General features: G+C 40.8%; 1 protein-coding gene across 1 annotated transcript in view; it reads left to right on the top strand.

Moving 5' to 3' along the window:
- The window catches only part of LOC145502910 (uncharacterized), a 41,464-nt gene that overhangs the window by 11,126 nt on the left and 11,812 nt on the right, over nucleotides 1–18,526 (top strand). The window contains exon 2 of the mRNA XM_081482311.1: nucleotides 1,973–6,439. Within this exon, the coding sequence (XP_081338437.1) occupies nucleotides 1,993–6,438 (4,446 nt within the window). The 5' untranslated portion in view covers nucleotides 1,973–1,992 and the 3' untranslated portion in view covers nucleotide 6,439. The remainder of the gene's footprint in view (nucleotides 1–1,972; nucleotides 6,440–18,526) is intronic.

The raw sequence follows: 18,526 nt of genomic DNA, 5'->3' as shown, positions 1-18,526 counted from the left end.
TCTCCTTCTGCTTTCTTAATTCCATTTATTGCAACTTATTTTTGTTATTTTGAAAGAGCTATACCTCAGTAGCAAGCTGTTTATGATTCCTTTTGATTAATTAGGAAATACAGCGGGCGAAACTCGATTAATCAAGCTTTACACGAGTTTTCAAGGACAAAACATTGCTTTGATTTCGAATTATTCAACCCTCTTCTTCGTAGGTTTTACTTCTCAGCTTTCTTATCGTCGAACGAAAACATAATATCTGTCAACAACTATGTTGTTGGCCATCGATACACTCATACACAAGTCGAGATATCTAAGAAGGAAAGTGCCGAAGGTAGGTTCAATTCCGGCAAGTTAACATCGAATTCGAAAAGGTCAGAAACGGAAATAATACATCTTTCAACCGTAGAGATTCGACGAACCGCGAAGCTTTGATTCCTAAAATAATCTGTTCAGCACTGAAAATGGTGGCTTTGCAAATCGAGCAGAAGTCATCTACAGCTATTACTTGGCCTGCGGAACATTTGATATGGCTGTCATTCCAGATTTCTTTCACCATCGGAAGCGAGCGAACCTCCCATAAGTCATATTTCCACATCACCATCAGCGCGTGGAGATGTTTGCCGCTCAGCTATCAGATGAAAATGAGCTCTAGGGAAATTTTCTCCCGGCATGCTTTGCGAGTTGTGTCCAACACCGCCTGTCGTAGTCTTTAACCATGTTTCGCTGGCAGCAATTTTTCCAAAATAAAGTGCAGATTCATTTTAATTTTTCTAAAGATGTTTTCTACTTTCTGAAAGCACTCGAAACATTGTTAAAAAAATTCATCTAATTTGTCGTCTTATTCTTTGTCATCATTAAGTTGAAAATGTAATAAAAAGATTTCAGTCTAAAGAAAAGCCCATTCAGTACTACATGTATAATACTTACTTCCTTAATATACCGCAAGAAAGTCCGGGACTAGCTAACCCAGAATGATTTGCATTTCACATTAAGAGTTCGGATTCTGCAACTTGAAACCTGCAGGAATTCAAGTCTAGTCTAAAATTCGATCAAAAACATCTGGCCAAACATAAAACATAATATTATTCATTCCTTTGTATTATCTTGGAACAATGAACGCTCAACAAACGTTTCAGATGCATTCTTCTACTCAAGCTCCCAAGACTTCCGTACAACCTGTTGACCAATTTTTAACAAAGGAGAATACTCCTTCCCCTGACCCAAGTAACCCTTTGTATACATGCTTAATTGTAAGACTAGGATGTGAAAAGAAACCAGCCAGTATTAAAAATCTTTCTTTTCCATTTTTTATTCATTTCATTCCATCCAGATATTAGTGCAAATTAAAATGTTTTACAATAAAAACCCGCATAAAAGTACACGTGCTTTGGGGCTTCAGGCTGATTTTGTTCTTATATATCGGGTTTTTTCTGCAAAATCAACCTGAAAATGTCCTTAGGGTGTTCTTAAAATTATTTCTAAAAAATAAATACTGCATAGACTACTAACAGATGAAATCAATGTGCAAGCGCAACATTTTAATTAATCAATGGATTTCATGTCAGCATGCTGTGTCTGCAGCAATTAATAAAGAATGTGATTGACAGAAGGTAACAGTCATTTAGTTACATAAATTAGCCAAGTCCAAAAGCAACTGCTAAATGTGTCCTGGAAATTCCCATACCTGCTTAAATAAGAACAATTTTCATCTTTCAGGCTGAATGTGTTCTTATGTATATGGTACTTTTTTGACCAAATTTCAGCCTGAGTGTTCTTAATCCACTTGTTCTTTTATGCGGGTTTTTACTGTATTCTCTTAAGCCATTTCTTAACTAAGTCAGAAACTCCTACCACTACAATCCCGTCTCAGTTCCACTAGGTTTGCCGAAACGAGTTGAATAGTAATACATATAGTTTCTCACGCCTTCACTGACAAATGAGGTCAAAGACGAATGCAATTGCAACTGTAATTTTCATTTAGTCCTGACAGAAGTGTTTGACATGAACAACATGGACGAAGTTCTACAAGCCATCTCTATCGGCCTCATAGTTGCTTGCTTCCTTCTCAATACCAATAGAGCTCTAAAGAGCATCGAAATATGCAAGGAATGTTTGGTCATAGTGAAACACAAAGCAGGAATCAAAGACGATAAACTAGCCATATTATTCTACAAGAGGTTGTATTTGATATTGTCGAAGGCTTATTGTGCTGTCAACAACAACAAAAATGCCATAAAATATGCAGAAAAAATTCTCGAGATTTACCGTGATAGTGGAGAAAGACTTGCAGAATATGATCTAAGCTTCGATCTAGGAAAAATGTATTTCCGTCAAAGCAAATACGAAGAAGCGAGAAAACTCTACGAGAAAGCCCTACTAATCAGTACAGAAATCGCCGACAGAAAGGCAGAAGCTTCCTGTTGCGGAAATCTTGGAGCTGTGTATGAATCAGTTGGCGAGTATGACAAGGCGAGAGAACATCTTGAGAAATCACTTGTGATCACAAAAGAAATCGGTGACAGAAATGGAGAAGCCGCCTGTTACGGAAATCTTGGAGCTGTGTATAAAGCAGTTGGCGAGTATGACAAGGCGAGAAAACATCTTGAGAAATCACTTGTTATCACAAAAGAAATCGGTAACAAAAATGGAGAAGCCTCCTGTTACGGAAATCTTGGACTTGTGTATCAATCAGTTGGCGAGTATGACAAGGCGAGAGAACATCTTGAGAAATCACTTGTGATCAGAAAAGAAATCGGTGACAGAAATGGAGAAGCCGCCTGTTACGGAAATCTTGGACTTGTGTATCAATCAGTTGGCGAGTACGACAAGGCGAGAGAACATCATGAGAAATCACTTGTTATCAAGAAAGAAATCGGTGACAGAAATGGAGAAGCCACCGGTTACGGAAATCTTGGAGCTGTGTATCAATCAGTTGGCGAGTATGACAAGGCAAGAAAACATCTTGAGAAATCACTTGTTATCACAAAAGAAATCGGTGACAGAAATGGAGAAGCCGCCTGTTACGGAAATCTTGGAGCTGTGTATCAATTAGTTGGCGAGTATGACAAGGCGAGAGAACATCTTGAGAAATCACTTGTGATCACAAAAGAAATCGGTGACAGAAATGGAGAAGCCGTCTGTTACGGAAATTTGGGAGCTGTGTATCAATCAGTTGGCGAGTACGACAAGGCGAGAGAACATCTTGAGAAATCACTTGTTATCAAGAAAGAAATCGGTGACAGAAATGGAGAAGCCATCTGTTACGTGAGTCTTGGAGCTGTGTATCAATCAGTTGGCGAGTATGACAAGGCGAGAGAACATCATGAGAAATCACTTGTTATCAAGAAAGAAATCGGTGACAGAAATGGAGAAGCCACCTGTTACGTGAGTCTTGGAGCTGTGTATCAATCAGTTGGCGAGTATGACAAGGCAAGAAAACATCTTGAGAAATCACTTGTTATCACAAAAGAAATCGGTGACAGAAATGGAGAAGCCACCTGTTACGTGAGTCTTGGAGCTGTGTATCAATCAGTTGGCGAGTATGACAAGGCAAGAAAACATCTTGAGAAATCACTTGTTATCACAAAAGAAATCGGTGACAGAAATGGAGAAGCCACCTGTTACGTGAGTCTTGGAGCTGTGTATCAATCAGTTGGCGAGTATGACAAGGCAAGAAAACATCTTGAGAAATCACTTGTTATCACAAAAGAAATCGGTGACAGAAATGGAGAAGCCACCTGTTACGTGAGTCTTGGAGCTGTGTATCAATCAGTTGGCGAGTATGACAAGGCAAGAAAACATCTTGAGAAATCACTTGTTATCACAAAAGAAATCGGTGACAGAAATGGAGAAGCCGCCTGTTACGGAAATCTTGGAGCTGTGTATGAATCAGTTGGCGAGTACGACAAGGCGAGAGAACATCTTGAGAAATCACTTGTGATCAGAAAACAAATCGGTGACAGAAATGGAGAAGCCGCCTGTTACGGAAATCTTGGAGCTGTGTATCAATCAGTTGGCAAGTATGACAAGGCAAGAGAACATCTTGAGAAATCACTTGTGATCAGAAAAGAAAACGGGGACAGAAATGGAGAAGCCGCCTGTTACGGAAATCTTGGAGCTGTGTATGAATCAGTTGGCGATTATGACAAGGCTAGAGAACATCACGGGAAATCACTTGCGATCCGAAAACAAATCGGTGACAGAAAGGGAGTAGCCACCTCTTACGGAAACCTTGGAACTGTGTATGAATCAGTTGGCGAGTATCACAAGGCTACAGAATTTTGCGGGAAATCGCTTGCGATTCGAAAAGAAATCGGTGACCGAAATGGAGAAGCCGCCTGTTACGGAAACCTTGGACATGTGTATCGATTAGTTGGCGAGTATGATATGGCTAAAAAACATCTCGAAAAATCACTTGCGATCACAAAAAAGATCGGCAGCAGAAATGGAGAAGCCTCCAGCCACTTAAGCCTTGGTTCTCTGTATCTATCAGTCGGCGAAGAAGATGAGGCTAACAAACACTTTGATAGAGCGTTGGTGATCAAAAGAAAAACTGGTGACAAGAAAGGGGTAATTTCTTGTTGCAATAGACTCGCTGCTTCCCTTCACTCTCGCGGTAAATATCCCATTGCTAACAGTTATAATCAGGAAGCACTTAGGATCGCATCAGAAATTGGACACAGGGCTGAGAAAGCCGCCTCTTTATTAATGCAAGGATATATCTTGTACTCAATTGGTGGCCGTGTCAAAGCTAAAGAATATTGCGAAGAAGCAATTGCGATTAGTAAAGAAATTGGACACCGAGCAACAGAAGCCAATTGTTGCTTACTGTTAGGAAACGTTCTTTTCAAAGATGGGGAACATGTTAAGGCTGAAGAGCATTTTATGAAGTCGATTCAGATAAATGAGGACATTGGCGATATTTTACAGCTTTTCGAATCGCTCTACGGACTAGCACGCTTAAGAGTGCAAGAAGGAAGGAATCAGGAAGCTATCTCGTACTTACTTGCTAGTATCGAAAAATGCGAGAAAATACGCGGCTCCATACAAGATAACGATCAATGGAAGATATCGTTCTCTGACAACAAGATTTCTCCCTACCGTAATCTCTGTACATTGCTTTGTAAATCCGAAAATCCCGAAGCAGCCTTGTATGTTTCAGAGCTTGGGAAGGCAAGGGCTTTGGCAGATCTAATGTCAGCTCAGTACTCTATGAGGAATCCAGTCTCCGCTAATCCTCAAACATGGTCCGGTATTGAAAGCATAATGGACAAAGAACTTAATTGTTCTTGTCTATACGTCTTCTATTCTTCTGACAGCATATATTTCTGGATTCTTAAAAGTAGTGGAGTCAAAAATTTCCGAAAGATCAAAGGAAGTGAAGCTATCGCTCATGAAGGATTTGCCCAGAATATGGAAGACTTTTTTGCCACCAAAAGCTTCAGAAGTTTTGACATGTCACCTAAGGAGCTACGCAAGAATGTGTCTTTAAATGTCGTACAAGGGGAGTCAAAATCATACGACGATGACAGCCATGAAGGTTTCCGAATTGGAAATGAAAGTAAAGAGAACCAAGGTCCAAAAATGAATCTTCCTCTGTGTTACAAACTAATCATCGCTCCTGTGGTTGACTTGCTTGACGGCTCGGAGATCATCATCGTTCCTGATCGTACTTTATACAACATTCCATTTGCCGCATTGCCTGATGACAGTGGAAAAACGCTATCCGAGACTTTCAAGATCCGCGTCGCCCCTTCTTTAACAACTCTCAGGCTCATCCATGACAGTCCAGCAGACTATCACAGCCAGACCGGTGCACTGATAGTAGGGAATCCTGATGTTGGTGAGGTGATTTTCAAAGGACGTCTTACGCCCGTTTCGCGACTGCCGAGTGCAGAAGAGGAAGCAAAGATGGTAGGAAGAAAGCTGGGTGTTGAGCCCTTACTAGGACAGCAGGCTACTAAGCAGACGGTACTTCAAGCGATGGAATCAGTGGCTCTGATACATTTGGCTGCTCACGGTGATGCAGAAAGAGGAGAAATTGCTCTGGCACCTTCTCTTCGCATTCCTAACAGTATACCTCGAGAAGGACTCTACTTATTGACAATGTCGGACATTTCAAAGATTAAACTGCGAGCTAAACTGGTAGTCCTTAGCTGTTGCCATAGTGCACGTGGAGAGATTAAGGCCGAGGGAGCGGTCGGAATTGCTCGAGCATTCCTAGGATCTGGCGCACGCTCGGTGTTGGTGTCAATGTGGGCCATAGAAGACAGCTCAACAGAGAAGTTAATAAGTCAATTCTACGATCACCTTGTTCGTGGGGAAAGCGCTAGTGACTCTCTTCACCAGGCCATGAAGTGGATGAGATGTAACGGCTACTCTGACGTGAAGCAGTGGGCGCCTTTTATACTGATTGGAGATAACGTGACCTTTAATTTTGGAAAGTAAGGTAAGATTACTTGAAAAAGTGTTTTTTTTTGTTTTTTAGCAAGAAGTACCTAATAATTGTTCAGTATTTTGCCGAGGAGTTATCGATCAGGCTGAGTGTATTTTCAAAAAGAGTAAGGTGCAGCATATCTGATCATTTGATTATTATTGTTTTTTTTTGTTGTTGTTCTTCTGCAACGGACATGGTGTTCTAATATAACTGACCTGCTTTCGATGAGAGACCATGAAACTACGTAATAACCCGAAATGCATTTTTACTGACCAAATTTCAGATATAAATCGTATTCTGCTGTAAATGGTACAATGAAACTTCCATGGTTCCAGCTAAAGTCTGAATGACAATGATTTTATAGTGTGTTTTATCAAACAAATAAGGAGGCCACTACCATATTATTTTAATAGTGTCTATTGTAATTGCCAAGTACATATGAGAAATTTAGAAAGCACATGCAAGCCACAAGGTAATGTCTTCCACATTTCTCAAGTTTTTTTAATTAATCGTAACGTTTTATGGCAAATTAATTTATTTCTTTGATTTATTCACTTTTTATATAGATTTAACGGTGGTGCCACGATAATACACGAAAAACACGATTATTTACGTTTTATACAAATGTAGCTTTTCAGGCAATCAGCTAACGCCTTTTTTAGAAAACCGGTTCAACTGAGATTGACTGAAGTAGCCGAACAAGCCTTTTTCATAGCTTTACACTTTGTTTGTTTGTTCTCTTTCAGATGTCTTGGTTGAACTGACTGACTGATAGCGGAAACAAGTGAGAAAGACAAAGCACAATGACCTCAAGAGACAGTTTTCAAGCCAGTGGTGTGTCTCAGTTAGTAATGTAATTTGACGCTTTTCAACAGTTTTGGTACCCTTTTAACCTTTTAATCATTCAGCAGTAGGATTCAAACTGGGATAAATGCTATGCAAAACGTTTCAACTTTCTGTTTAGTATGTATTTTTGAAGCAAAAACTAGTTTTACTCACGAGTATGCAATGATTTATTAGAGCTATTACCTGCAAGTTGTTTTCAGTCAAAGAACAGTTGAAACTTGAGGTAGCTCAAAACACTTTCCAGCACTTTCCAAGACTATGGTTTTGGTAAGTCATTACAAGCACTCTTTGTCAGTTGATGCTACAATCATTGAACCTTAAAACTGCCCAATCATTGATAAACGCATTGTTATCATCTTCGTGACACTATAGGTTACCATAGCATCGGTATGGCCTGTACTAAAGACACTCTTAATTTTAGCTCTTAGTACTTTTGTTTATTCGAAAATTTAAGGTAGCTCTGAGCCCCATGTACAGAATGTTTTTAAACTTTGCCAATAATTGCATCTTGTCCTTATCAAAATTCGATAATACAGAATACATGGGTTTCACCGCGCCGTTTTTGAAATATAAATACCTAAAACTAAAGTTAAGGGTGTTTTTAGTCTATCGTACCTCTGCTATCGCGACCCAAATTGTCCTGTTATATAGATAAGGCACCTAAAACGACTGACACTAAGTAACAATTGTTAACATGACTTAGAAAGAGAATATTATTCTAAGCAAATTAAGTTGGGTCGACAACGTAGTGTACAGGGCATTTCTTACCGAACCAGCATTCAGAGTGAAAGAGCTTTAGGACGTAAATTTTTTATCAATTATTAGAAGTCTTTAGAAGAAACAAAAAGCCAAACAAATATGAATTTAAATTTCTCCTAAAACATTGAAGTTGAAATGAAATTATTTTTAGCAGTTAGGTTTGTAATTACATTTTGTAAATAGTTCGCCGGGAAGTTTTGACCCTTAGTTAAATATACATTAGGAATTTAGGAGTTTTAAATAATTATAAAGAAGTGCGAGGAACTATATTTGCGTGGCATTTATCGCGAAAACGTCATCATAAGGCTGTTATTGTTGATTTAAAGGAGTAATAAATTAAACTAAAACTCTAAAGAAGAGAAGTCCATTTATGTAAACTACTTCCCAGACTGAACAAAGCTGTTGCTAGTGTGTAGCGATGCGGGATTCTCACAAAATTTCTGCGACGTTGAAATTGCGAACTAAAAGGGGACAGTTTTGAAGGACAATGGCCTGTGGAAATTTTCATTTCGAATTCGAAATATGGTACACGGGGTGACAGGAAAAACACAAGTCTTTCCCTTTTGGCTACTGTTGCGTGAGTTATCCATGTTTTGTTTTATAATCTTAACAATTCGATTATTCCAGAGGGAAACAGTTCAGAAAAAAAGGGGAAAAGTTTGATCTTTATCACATTGCACCTTCTCAGCCATTTTAATAAACCTGATCGCTTTCTAAGAACGCCAATTGCCTAAAATTTTCCAGCGCAAAAATTTCATCATGCGAAATTAGGTTTTGAACGAAAAACGCGCTCTCATTGAAAGCGAAAAAGACTTGTCTGACTCGTACAAGATTGTTTGCTCTCATCGTTATGAGTCAAAAACGGAACTTACTTTAGAAAATGTCGTGACAACCTAAACCCATTGGGGAAATCCCTTCAGTCTTATTAAAAGAACGATTTGTCTTACTGGTTAGAGTCTGCTTCTCTTTTATTTGTCATTTCGGGTTATTCATGGGAAGACGGCAACAAAGAAATCTACTCCGGCCTGTTGTTCGATAGAAAAAGAGGAATACGAGAGCGTTTTAACTTGAGGCTTTGTACTCATTCACTTTGGTTTTGCATTTCCACTTTTCTTGTTTAGTTACTGAAACACTCGCGCCATTTTCTCATCCAATCAGAAGTAAAGCCAACTGAATCGTAACTCGCTCGCGCACGTTTTCCCGCGCTTCACGCCGATCACGTGCTTAATGCGATAATTGATTGGTTTACTCGATCGCTTGTGTCTTTTGTGATTGGTTACGTTGGCTTGGATTTTCAGATTCAAATGAAAACGTCTCTGTGTAGAGCTTTTAACTAGAGCTAGCGGTTGCATCTTGACTATTTTAAGAATCATTGTCAGAGAAAACCGGGCAGTACCAAAACGTGGAGGTCGGCTATTTACCTACATCTTTTCACAGTATAAAAGCTATCCGAAAAGATTAACAACCATGACATTTGCCGAGGTAGCCGTTCGTTTTTCTTCGAGATATCACCACATTATGATATTCGCCATTCAAACGGTCTAAAATGGCCGAAATTTCAGGCAACTTTCGGTGAGCCTAAAAGATACTTCGTACAAATTCCAGAAACTCTTATCTTCGTGCGATGATATTTGTCCCCTTATTAGTTGATTGAGAAATACTAAAGGTCTTTCGCTTTAATTCTGCGGTTTTCACGAGGTTCCAAATATCGCCGCCGAATCGTTAATGAGCGTGACCTACATTTTAGCCATTTTCAGCGAGTCGTTTTTCAAAAGTGCGGCAGCTTATTTCCACAGAAACACATTTTTGTGATAGTATTTTCCATTGTTATCAATATCCAGTTTAGTTAAAATTGGTATCTACAGGCAAATCGGTGTAATCCGTCTCGCAAAGTCCAAAAAAAAAATCATCAGTCAGAAATATTTCCCGCTAAATTTTTAGCTAAGAATATCACCTTATACCGACTTTCTGCGATTGTTAACCATGATTTCTGAAAGATCTCTAAAACACTGTTAGCTGGACTGCAGAATAGAATATTTAAGCTGTGACATTGTTATTAATCTATGGAAACTTTCCAAACTCGCCAAATCCTTACCATTATTTAGGCTAAAATTTTCCCGCGAAAATTCTATTTCTAAGGTCACGTTGCATGGAAAAACAGATCCTCACTTCGCTGGTCGTTTTTGCTGTTTAGTAGAACAAACTGCAAGTTAATCGTGAGCGAAACTTTTCCCTGAATTTAATTTTGGGACTTCTGCAAACCCTTTGTTTACACCGATTTCTCCTTTTTCGGAAGGCGTGACGCGTTACAGATTCAAAGGTCAGACGACAGGACTTCGAAATGTCGATCTTACCTAAAGGTCTCTCCTTGGTTTTGAAAACATTAGCTCTTCTTTCGGATCAGAAAAATCGTCAAGCATTGCAGGAAGCGGGTCAGTTTTTTCTTCAATCATTAAGCCCTGGCCAAACGGAGTCGCAAGTAGACGCAAGTTCTCAACTTGCGTCTCCTTGCGACTCCGTTTCGCCAGGTCTTGCGTGTACTTGCGTGACTTGCGATGCCTTGCGCTCGCTTTGGTGGAGATCAAATTTGCACGCAAGTCGACGCAAGTTTTTCACCGTTTGGCTACCCAACCCCAGTCAACACAAGTTGAGTGACGTCCATTAACCTACTATTAGCCAATGAAATACAGGATATATCTGCCTTGAAATGGGTTTTTTTGCGACCTGCGTGTACTTGCGAGGAAACTTGCGAGTCCGTTTGGCCACCCAACACAAGTCTCTATGCAAGTTTAACTTGTGGCTACTTACGACTACTTGCGAGTCCGTTTGACCAGGGCTTTAGACTGCAAACGAGATGGTCGAGGAAAGACGTCAGAGGTGGTGTCTATTAGGAGCAACCGAATGTAATCAGTGAAACACAGATTACGACAAAACTTCACTACTCTCCGGCCTACGAAAGGATCATAAAGGACAGACGACTGGAGTGTAAAAAAACAAAAAGAAATGAATAACCATCTCAATACGTGTAATCGCTGCTAGATTACACGATTGTAAGCGGAAATTTTACTTGCGTTCATTGTTGTGGTTTTTATCGTCGCAGGTTGGTACACCGTCTTGTTTTCCGTTTCATTTCCTTTGATAATACCTCTTGTACGCAATTGACTTACGACCACTTGCTATGGAGCTTGAGATTTTTTTGCTGATTCAAAGGTCGCTTAACATGTCTCGAAAACTCAGACCCGGAAAAATCTTCTGAATTTAGCACAATTAATTGAAGAATAAGGATCCTTAGTATATATATATAGTACCCGAAACCGTCACGCCACGCACCTCGTGCCGTAGAGATTGTAACTTAACTTGAAACTCGAATGGCTTCTAAGTATAAAATAGATTTGACAAATTTGCTTTATACTTATAATGCAACCGAAAAACCATACGAATCCTGGGTATTATTTTCGTGATCTGATCAGAGGAATGTACCATCGCGGGCTAATGTTTTTTTTTTTCTTGTCTCTGCAGATTCTGCCTATGACGTTGTATCGACGAACAGTAAACAAGACGTCTTGAAGCAATCCGCGATAAACACGAAGTGAAAAGAAGTTGCTATTTTTTCGGGTCTGAGTTTTCGTTTTCGAGGGTCTCAGTTAACGGGTCTGAAGTCTGAGTTTAATTCAATCTTGCAAGTTGCCCAAAAAAATCCACAGAAAATTAAATGATGAAAACCAAACACTCAGCTAACTTACATGTAAATGTCAAAAATGAAAACAACTTTATTTAATGAATTGTTAGAAAACTAAATGGAATTGACATGTCGTCTAGGACAGTAGATTTTTCTTCCACCCCCTTGCAGTAGTAATGGTGGCCCATATGGGCCGTAAGCACTCAGGAGTCAAGAAAGACAAAAGGCTATTGTTTGGAGAACAATGGGCTCTATTGTTCTCCAAATCCAAGATGGCGCCTTAAAAAATCGGACCAATCAAGAGCCGAATTAAGAATTCAAGATGGCGGCACTCACAAAAGTCGGCCATGTTGGGAAACAGTCCACCAGCCTCGACGGAGCACCTGGGATCGGTCTCACGGATTTCCATGGCGACACAAATCACGCCAGGGTCACGCAAAAATCCTTATGCAACTTCAAACTCGATACTTACAGTGTCCTGTAGTTCTAAGCAACAGAGGTCCGTCTGGCAAGCGACCAGACTGAGAGACTTGGGTCCGTGTCTAGCCTATACAGGGTGTGGCAAAGCATCATGGGACGATGACCTCATCGGTATCCAATCAGAATGAATTAAAGTATTTACAGCTCGGCTTTCCCAGTCCCCTTCCCTTAAATGAGCAAAACGCTCACAAAACAAAATATTTCTCGGTAGAGATGAAAAAAGCCAAGAAAGACAATAGGCTATTGTTTGGAGAACAATGGATGCTATTGTTCTCCAAATCCAAGATGGCGCTATTTATTTTTAGCCAGCCCGGAGCCGAATTAAGAATTCAAGATGGCAGCGCTCACGAAAGTCGGCCATGCTGGAAAACAGCCCACTAGCCTCGACGGAGGACTGGGATCGGTCTCACGGATTTCCATGGCGACAAAAATCAAGCCAGGGTCACGCAAAAAATGTCACGCGACTTCAAAGTCGATACCACGTCCTGTGGTCCTAAATGACACAGGTCCGTCCGGCAAGCGGCCAGACCGAGAGACTTGGGTCCGAGTGTAGCCTATAAGGTGGTGCAAAGCATCATGGGACGATGACCTCATCGGTATCCTATCAGAATGAATTAAAATACTTACAGCTGGGCTCCCCCAGTCCCCCTCTCTTAAGGAGAGTATTAAACCAAACATTACACAATGTCAAATGTCACGAACTTTAATATAAAAACTTTTGCGCTAACATTGAAAGATATGACGTCATTGCCATGTTGATTGCGTAAAGAGACCAGTTTCTATCGTCATCACACAATTTTTCAAATGAACTTTAATGTCCAAAACATTTGCGCTAAAATTACAGAGAGACGCTCATTGTGTCTCAAATAAGATAACACTATCAAAAGAAATGGAACAGAAATAATTTTATCCAGCGTGAATGTAATCTTTGACGAGTAACGAATAACAAGCGAAGACCAAAATTTTATAGGGTAAATGGTGAGAAGAAAAAAAAAACATTTGAAATACTTCAAGTGGAAATGAATTGCTAATGGCAGTTTGCAATAATATCTAAACCCCTTGATCTTGACTGTTCCCTTGAGAAAAGCATCATTGAAAGGAATCTTGAACAAACAAAAGGTATTTTGGGTGACCATTGAAGAATTAACATAATTAGTCAGAGATGAAACATGGAATAAATTAAAACCGAAAAGCACATGTTTAGAAGCTGAAATCATGATAGACTGTATCTTAACCCTTGAGAATAAAATCAAAGGAATTTCAAACAAACGTTTCGCGCTTGAAGTAAAGATTTAACTTCATTTACAAACACTGCAAATCGCTCCTAATTCAACAATTATAGTTGCCTAAGCGGGTTTTCAATAGCGCCAAAAATAAATCACTTACATCAAACATAGTCCTTTCCTCCAAAGCGTCACACAACTAGCAATCTCTCAGCTCCATAGCCACGAAGACAGGAAAGAATGTTACGCTTAGAAAAGAAGACGTGTGCTGAACGTTGTCACAAGTAAAATGATTTCTATCAAGTCCGATTGACTTATAAACGGGTATTCACAAAACAATAGACAATGTGACGTGGTTAACAACCAATGAGAGGATGGGGGATAGGGGGTACACGATATCACGTGGTCCAGTTTCTCAGACTCCTCCTCCTCCTCCACCATGTCCTCCTCCTGCTCGTCTTTCTCACTTCATCCTCCTCTTCCACCTCCACCTCCTCCTCCTCCACCTCTTCACGTCATTCTCCTCCTCTACCTCCTCTTCGTCCTCCTCCACCGCCTCCTCCTCCTCCTCCAACTCCTCCTCCTCCTTCTTCTCCACCTCTTCTTCCTTCTGCATCTCCTCCACCTCCATCACCTCCCCCTCCTCCTCTTCCTCCCTTTCCTTAATCTCCTCCTCCATCTCCTCCTCCTCCTTTTCCGGTGGTGGTGGTGGCGAATGTGGTGGAGGTGGCGGAGGTGTTACTGGTGGTGGAGGTGGTGGTGGTGGAGGTGGAGGTGGAGGTGGAGGTGGAGGTGGAGGTGGAGGTGGAGCTGGAGCTGGAGCTGGAGCTGGAGCTGGAGCTGGAGCTGGAGGTGGAGGTGGAGCTGGAGCTGGAGCTGGAGCTGGAGCTGGAGGTGGAGGTGGAGGTGATGGTGGTTGGTGTGATGCACGTGGTTGTGGTAGATTTGGTGGTGGTGGAGGTGGTGGTGGTGGCGAATATGGTGGTAATGGTAGTAGAGGTGAAGGTGGTGATGGTGGTCGAGGTGTTACTAGTGGTGGTGCTGATGGTGTTCATGGTGGTGAATGTGGTGGAGGTGGTGGAGGTGGAGATGGTGGTGGTGGTGATGTTATGATATGGTGGCGTTCTTGGAAATATTAACAGCGTATTTCCAGAGCTTGAAATCACCACCACATCCACCACATTCTCCACCACCACCTCCACCACCACCACCACTAGTAACACCTCCACCACCACCATGACTTCCACCTCCACTACCACCACCACCACATTCGCCACCACCACCACGTCCACCACACCAACCACCATCACCTCCACCTCCACCTCCACCTACACCACCACCTCCACCACCAGTAGCACCTCCACCACCACCACCACATTCGCCACCAGCACAACCGGAAGAGGAGCAGGAGCAGGAGGAGGAGAAGCAGATGGAGGAGGAGATGGAGGAAAAGGAGGAATAGGAGGAGGGGAAGGTGGGGGAGGTGAAGGAGAAGCAGAAAGAAGAGGTGGAAGAGAAAAAGGATGAGGAGTTGGAGGAGGAGGAGGAGATGGAGGAGGACGAAGAAGAGGTGGAGGAGGAGGAGGAGGAGGAAGAGGTGGGACCAAGAATCTGAGAAACTGGAAACGAGTTTAGTTCCCAACACTTTGTGGAATACCTACGGTCAAGACTTTAAGAGTTAAAATTATAATCAATTCTTTCTTTGGAGTTATTATTCAATAAACGTTATAAAAACTCAGACTCTTTGTTTTGCTTATAACAATTTAATGACATTACCGTCTTCTCATTGATTCTTGACCACGTGATATCGCGTACCCCCTATCCCCCATCCTCTCATTGGTTGTTAACCACGTGACATTGTCTATTGTTTTGTGAATACCCGTTTATAAGTCAATCGGCCTTGATAGAATTCATTTTACTTGTGACAACGTTCAGCACACGTCTTCTTTTCTAAGCGTAACATTCTTTCCTGTCTTCGTGGCTATGGAGCTGAGAGATTGCTAGTTGTGTGACGCTTTGGAGGAAAGGACTATGTTTGATGTAAGTGATTTATTTTTGGCGCTATTGAAAACCCGCTTAGGCAACTATAATTGTTGAATTAGGAGCGATTTGCAGTGTTTGTAAATGAAGTTAAATCTTTACTTCAAGCGCGAAACGTTTGTTTGAAATTCCTTTGATTTTATTCTCAAGGGTTAAGATACAGTCTATCATGATTTCAGCTTCTAAACATGTGCTTTTCGGTTTTAATTTATTCCATGTTTCATCTCTGACTAATTATGTTAATTCTTCAATGGTCACCCAAAATACCTTTTGTTTGTTCAAGATTCCTTTCAATGATGCTTTTCTCAAGGGAACAGTCAAGATCAAGGGTTTAGATATTATTGCAAACTGCCATTAGCAATTCATTTCCACTTGAAGTATTTCAAATGTTTTTTTTTTTCTTCTCACCATTTACCCTATAAAATTTTGGTCTTCGCTTGTTATTCGTTACTCGTCAAAGATTACATTCACGCTGGATAAAATTATTTCTGTTCCATTTCTTTTGATAGTGTTATCTTATTTGAGACACAATGAGCGTCTCTCTGTAATTTTAGCGCAAATGTTTTGGACATTAAAGTTCATTTGAAAAATTGTGTGATGACGATAGAAACCGGTCTTTTTACTCGATTAACATGGCAATGACGTCATATCTTTCAATGTTAGCGCAAAAGTTTTTATATTAAAGTTCGTGACATTTGACATTGTGTAATGTTTGGTTTAATACTCTCCTTAACAGAGGAGGACTGGGGGAGCCCAGCTGTGAGTACTTTAATTCATTCTGATAGGATACGGATGAGGTCATCGTCCCATGATGCTTTGCACCACCCTATATAGGCTAGACACGGACCCAAGTCTCTCAGGCTGGTCGCTTGCCAGACGGACCTCTGTTGTTTAGGACTACAGGACACTGTAAGTATCGAGTTTGAAGTTGAATGACAATTCTTGCGTGACCCTAGCGTGATTTGTGTCGCCATGGAAATCCGTGAAACCGATCCCAGGTCCTCCGTCGAGGCTGGTGGACTGTTTCCCAACATGGCCGACTTTCGTGGGTGCCGCCATCTTGAATTGTTAATTCGGCTCCTGATTGGTCCGATTTTTCCAGGCGTCATCTTGGATTTGGAGAACAATAGAGCTCATTGTTCTCCAAACAATAGCCTATTGTCTTTCTCAGCTCCTGACTGGTTACGGCCCATATGAGCCACCATTACTACTCCTTGCAAACAAGGTGTGGGTGGTAGTGAGGTTGGAGGAGTCTCTTCTCCGTTGCCACTATGTAATGGTACTTCGTTCCACCTCTGCACCCTCCTTGAATGGGGTAAGAAGGATAAAAACACTACTCTCTGGACAAGATTTTTCTTATGAACCACCTTAAAACTATCTCAATTAATCCTCAGAGCAACTTAGTTCCGTCCAAAATGTAATTTAATTTACGTTCATGGATCACAAACGTGTAGTCTCGTTCTTTATGAACTCTTAAATAGTTGTCAATAACAGCGGTAAAATTAACAAGAAATTTTCAATACAAACTTGAATGTAATTTCGTTGCATTAAAGGGGTTTTGAGGTCAATATTGAGAAAGCAACATTATATTACTTTTGTTGAAAGTAAAAGTTTCAGTGTAGAAAACAAGACGGTGCACTAACCTGCGACGATACAAACGGCAACATTAAACGCAAGAAAGATTTCCGCTGGCAATCCTGACCTAGCAACGATTACACGTATTGATATATTTATTCCAGTCGTCTGTCCTTTATGATCCTTTCGTAGGCCGGAGAGCAAGGAGCTGTATTTTCTCATTGTGTACATTAAGCTGCGCCAAATAAACACCACCTCTGACGTCTTTCCTCGACCATCTCGTTTGCACTCTAATAATTGAAGAAAAACTGACCCGCCACCTGCAGTGCTAGGCGATTTTTCTGATCCGGAAGAACAGCTAAGGCTTTCAAAACCAAGGAGAGACCTTTAGGTAAGATCGACATTTCGAAGTCCTGTCGTCTGACCTTTGAATCTGTAACGCGTCACGCCTTCCGAAAAAGGAGAAATCGACGTAAACAAGGGGTTTGCAGAAGTCCCAAAATCAAATTCAGGGAAAAGCTTCGCTCACTATTAACTTGCAGTTTGTTCTACTAAACGGCAAAAAAGACCAGTGAAGTGAGGATCTGTTTTTCCATGCAGCGTGACGTTAAAAATAGAGTTTTGGCGGGAAAATTTTAGCCTAAATAATGGTAAGGATTTGGCGAGTTTGGAAAGTTTACATAGGTTAATAACGATGTCACAGCTTAAATATTCTATTCTGCGGTCCAGTTAACTATTTTTTTGCGGATCTTTCAGTAAATCATGGGTAACAATCGCAGAAAGTTGGTATAAGGTGATATTCTTGGCTAAAAATTTGGCGGGAAATATTTCTGACTAATGATTTTATTTTTGGACTTTCCGAGAGCGGTTACTCCGATTTGCCTGTAGATACCAATTTTAACTAAACTGGATATTGATAACAATGCGAAATACTATCAAAAAAATGTGTTTCTGTGGAAATAAACTGCCGCACTTTTGAAAAACGACTTGCTGAAAATGGCTAAAATTTGGGTCACCCTCATTAACGATTCGACGGCGATATTTGGAACCTCGTGAAAACCGTAGAATTAAAGCGAAAGACCTCTAGTATTTCTCCATCAACTAATATAATAAGGGGACAAATATCATCGCACGAAAATAAGAGTTTCTGGAATTTGTACGAAGTATCTTTTAGACTCACCTAAAGTTGCCCGAAATTTCGGTCATTTTAGACCGCTTGAGAGGCGAATATCATGATGTGGTGATATCTCGAAGACAAAACGAACGCCTACCTCGGCAAATGTCATGGTTGTTAATCTTTTCGGATAGCTTTTATACTGTGAAAAGATGAAGGTAAATAAGCGACCTCGATGTTTTGGTACCGCCCGGTTTTCTCTGACAATGACACTTAACTAGTTTACGGGGAAACCACAAACCTCGGTTTTACTGAATTAACCTCACCGCTCGGTCAAAACAGGAAAACAGAGGACCGGACGTTCGAGTTTGATAAATATCATA

The sequence above is a fragment of the Orbicella franksi genome, chromosome 11 (assembly GCF_964199315.1).
Source record: "Orbicella franksi chromosome 11, jaOrbFran1.1, whole genome shotgun sequence".
Lineage (NCBI taxonomy): Eukaryota > Metazoa > Cnidaria > Anthozoa > Scleractinia > Merulinidae > Orbicella > Orbicella franksi.
This window is presented reverse-complemented; position numbering and strand designations above follow the sequence as displayed.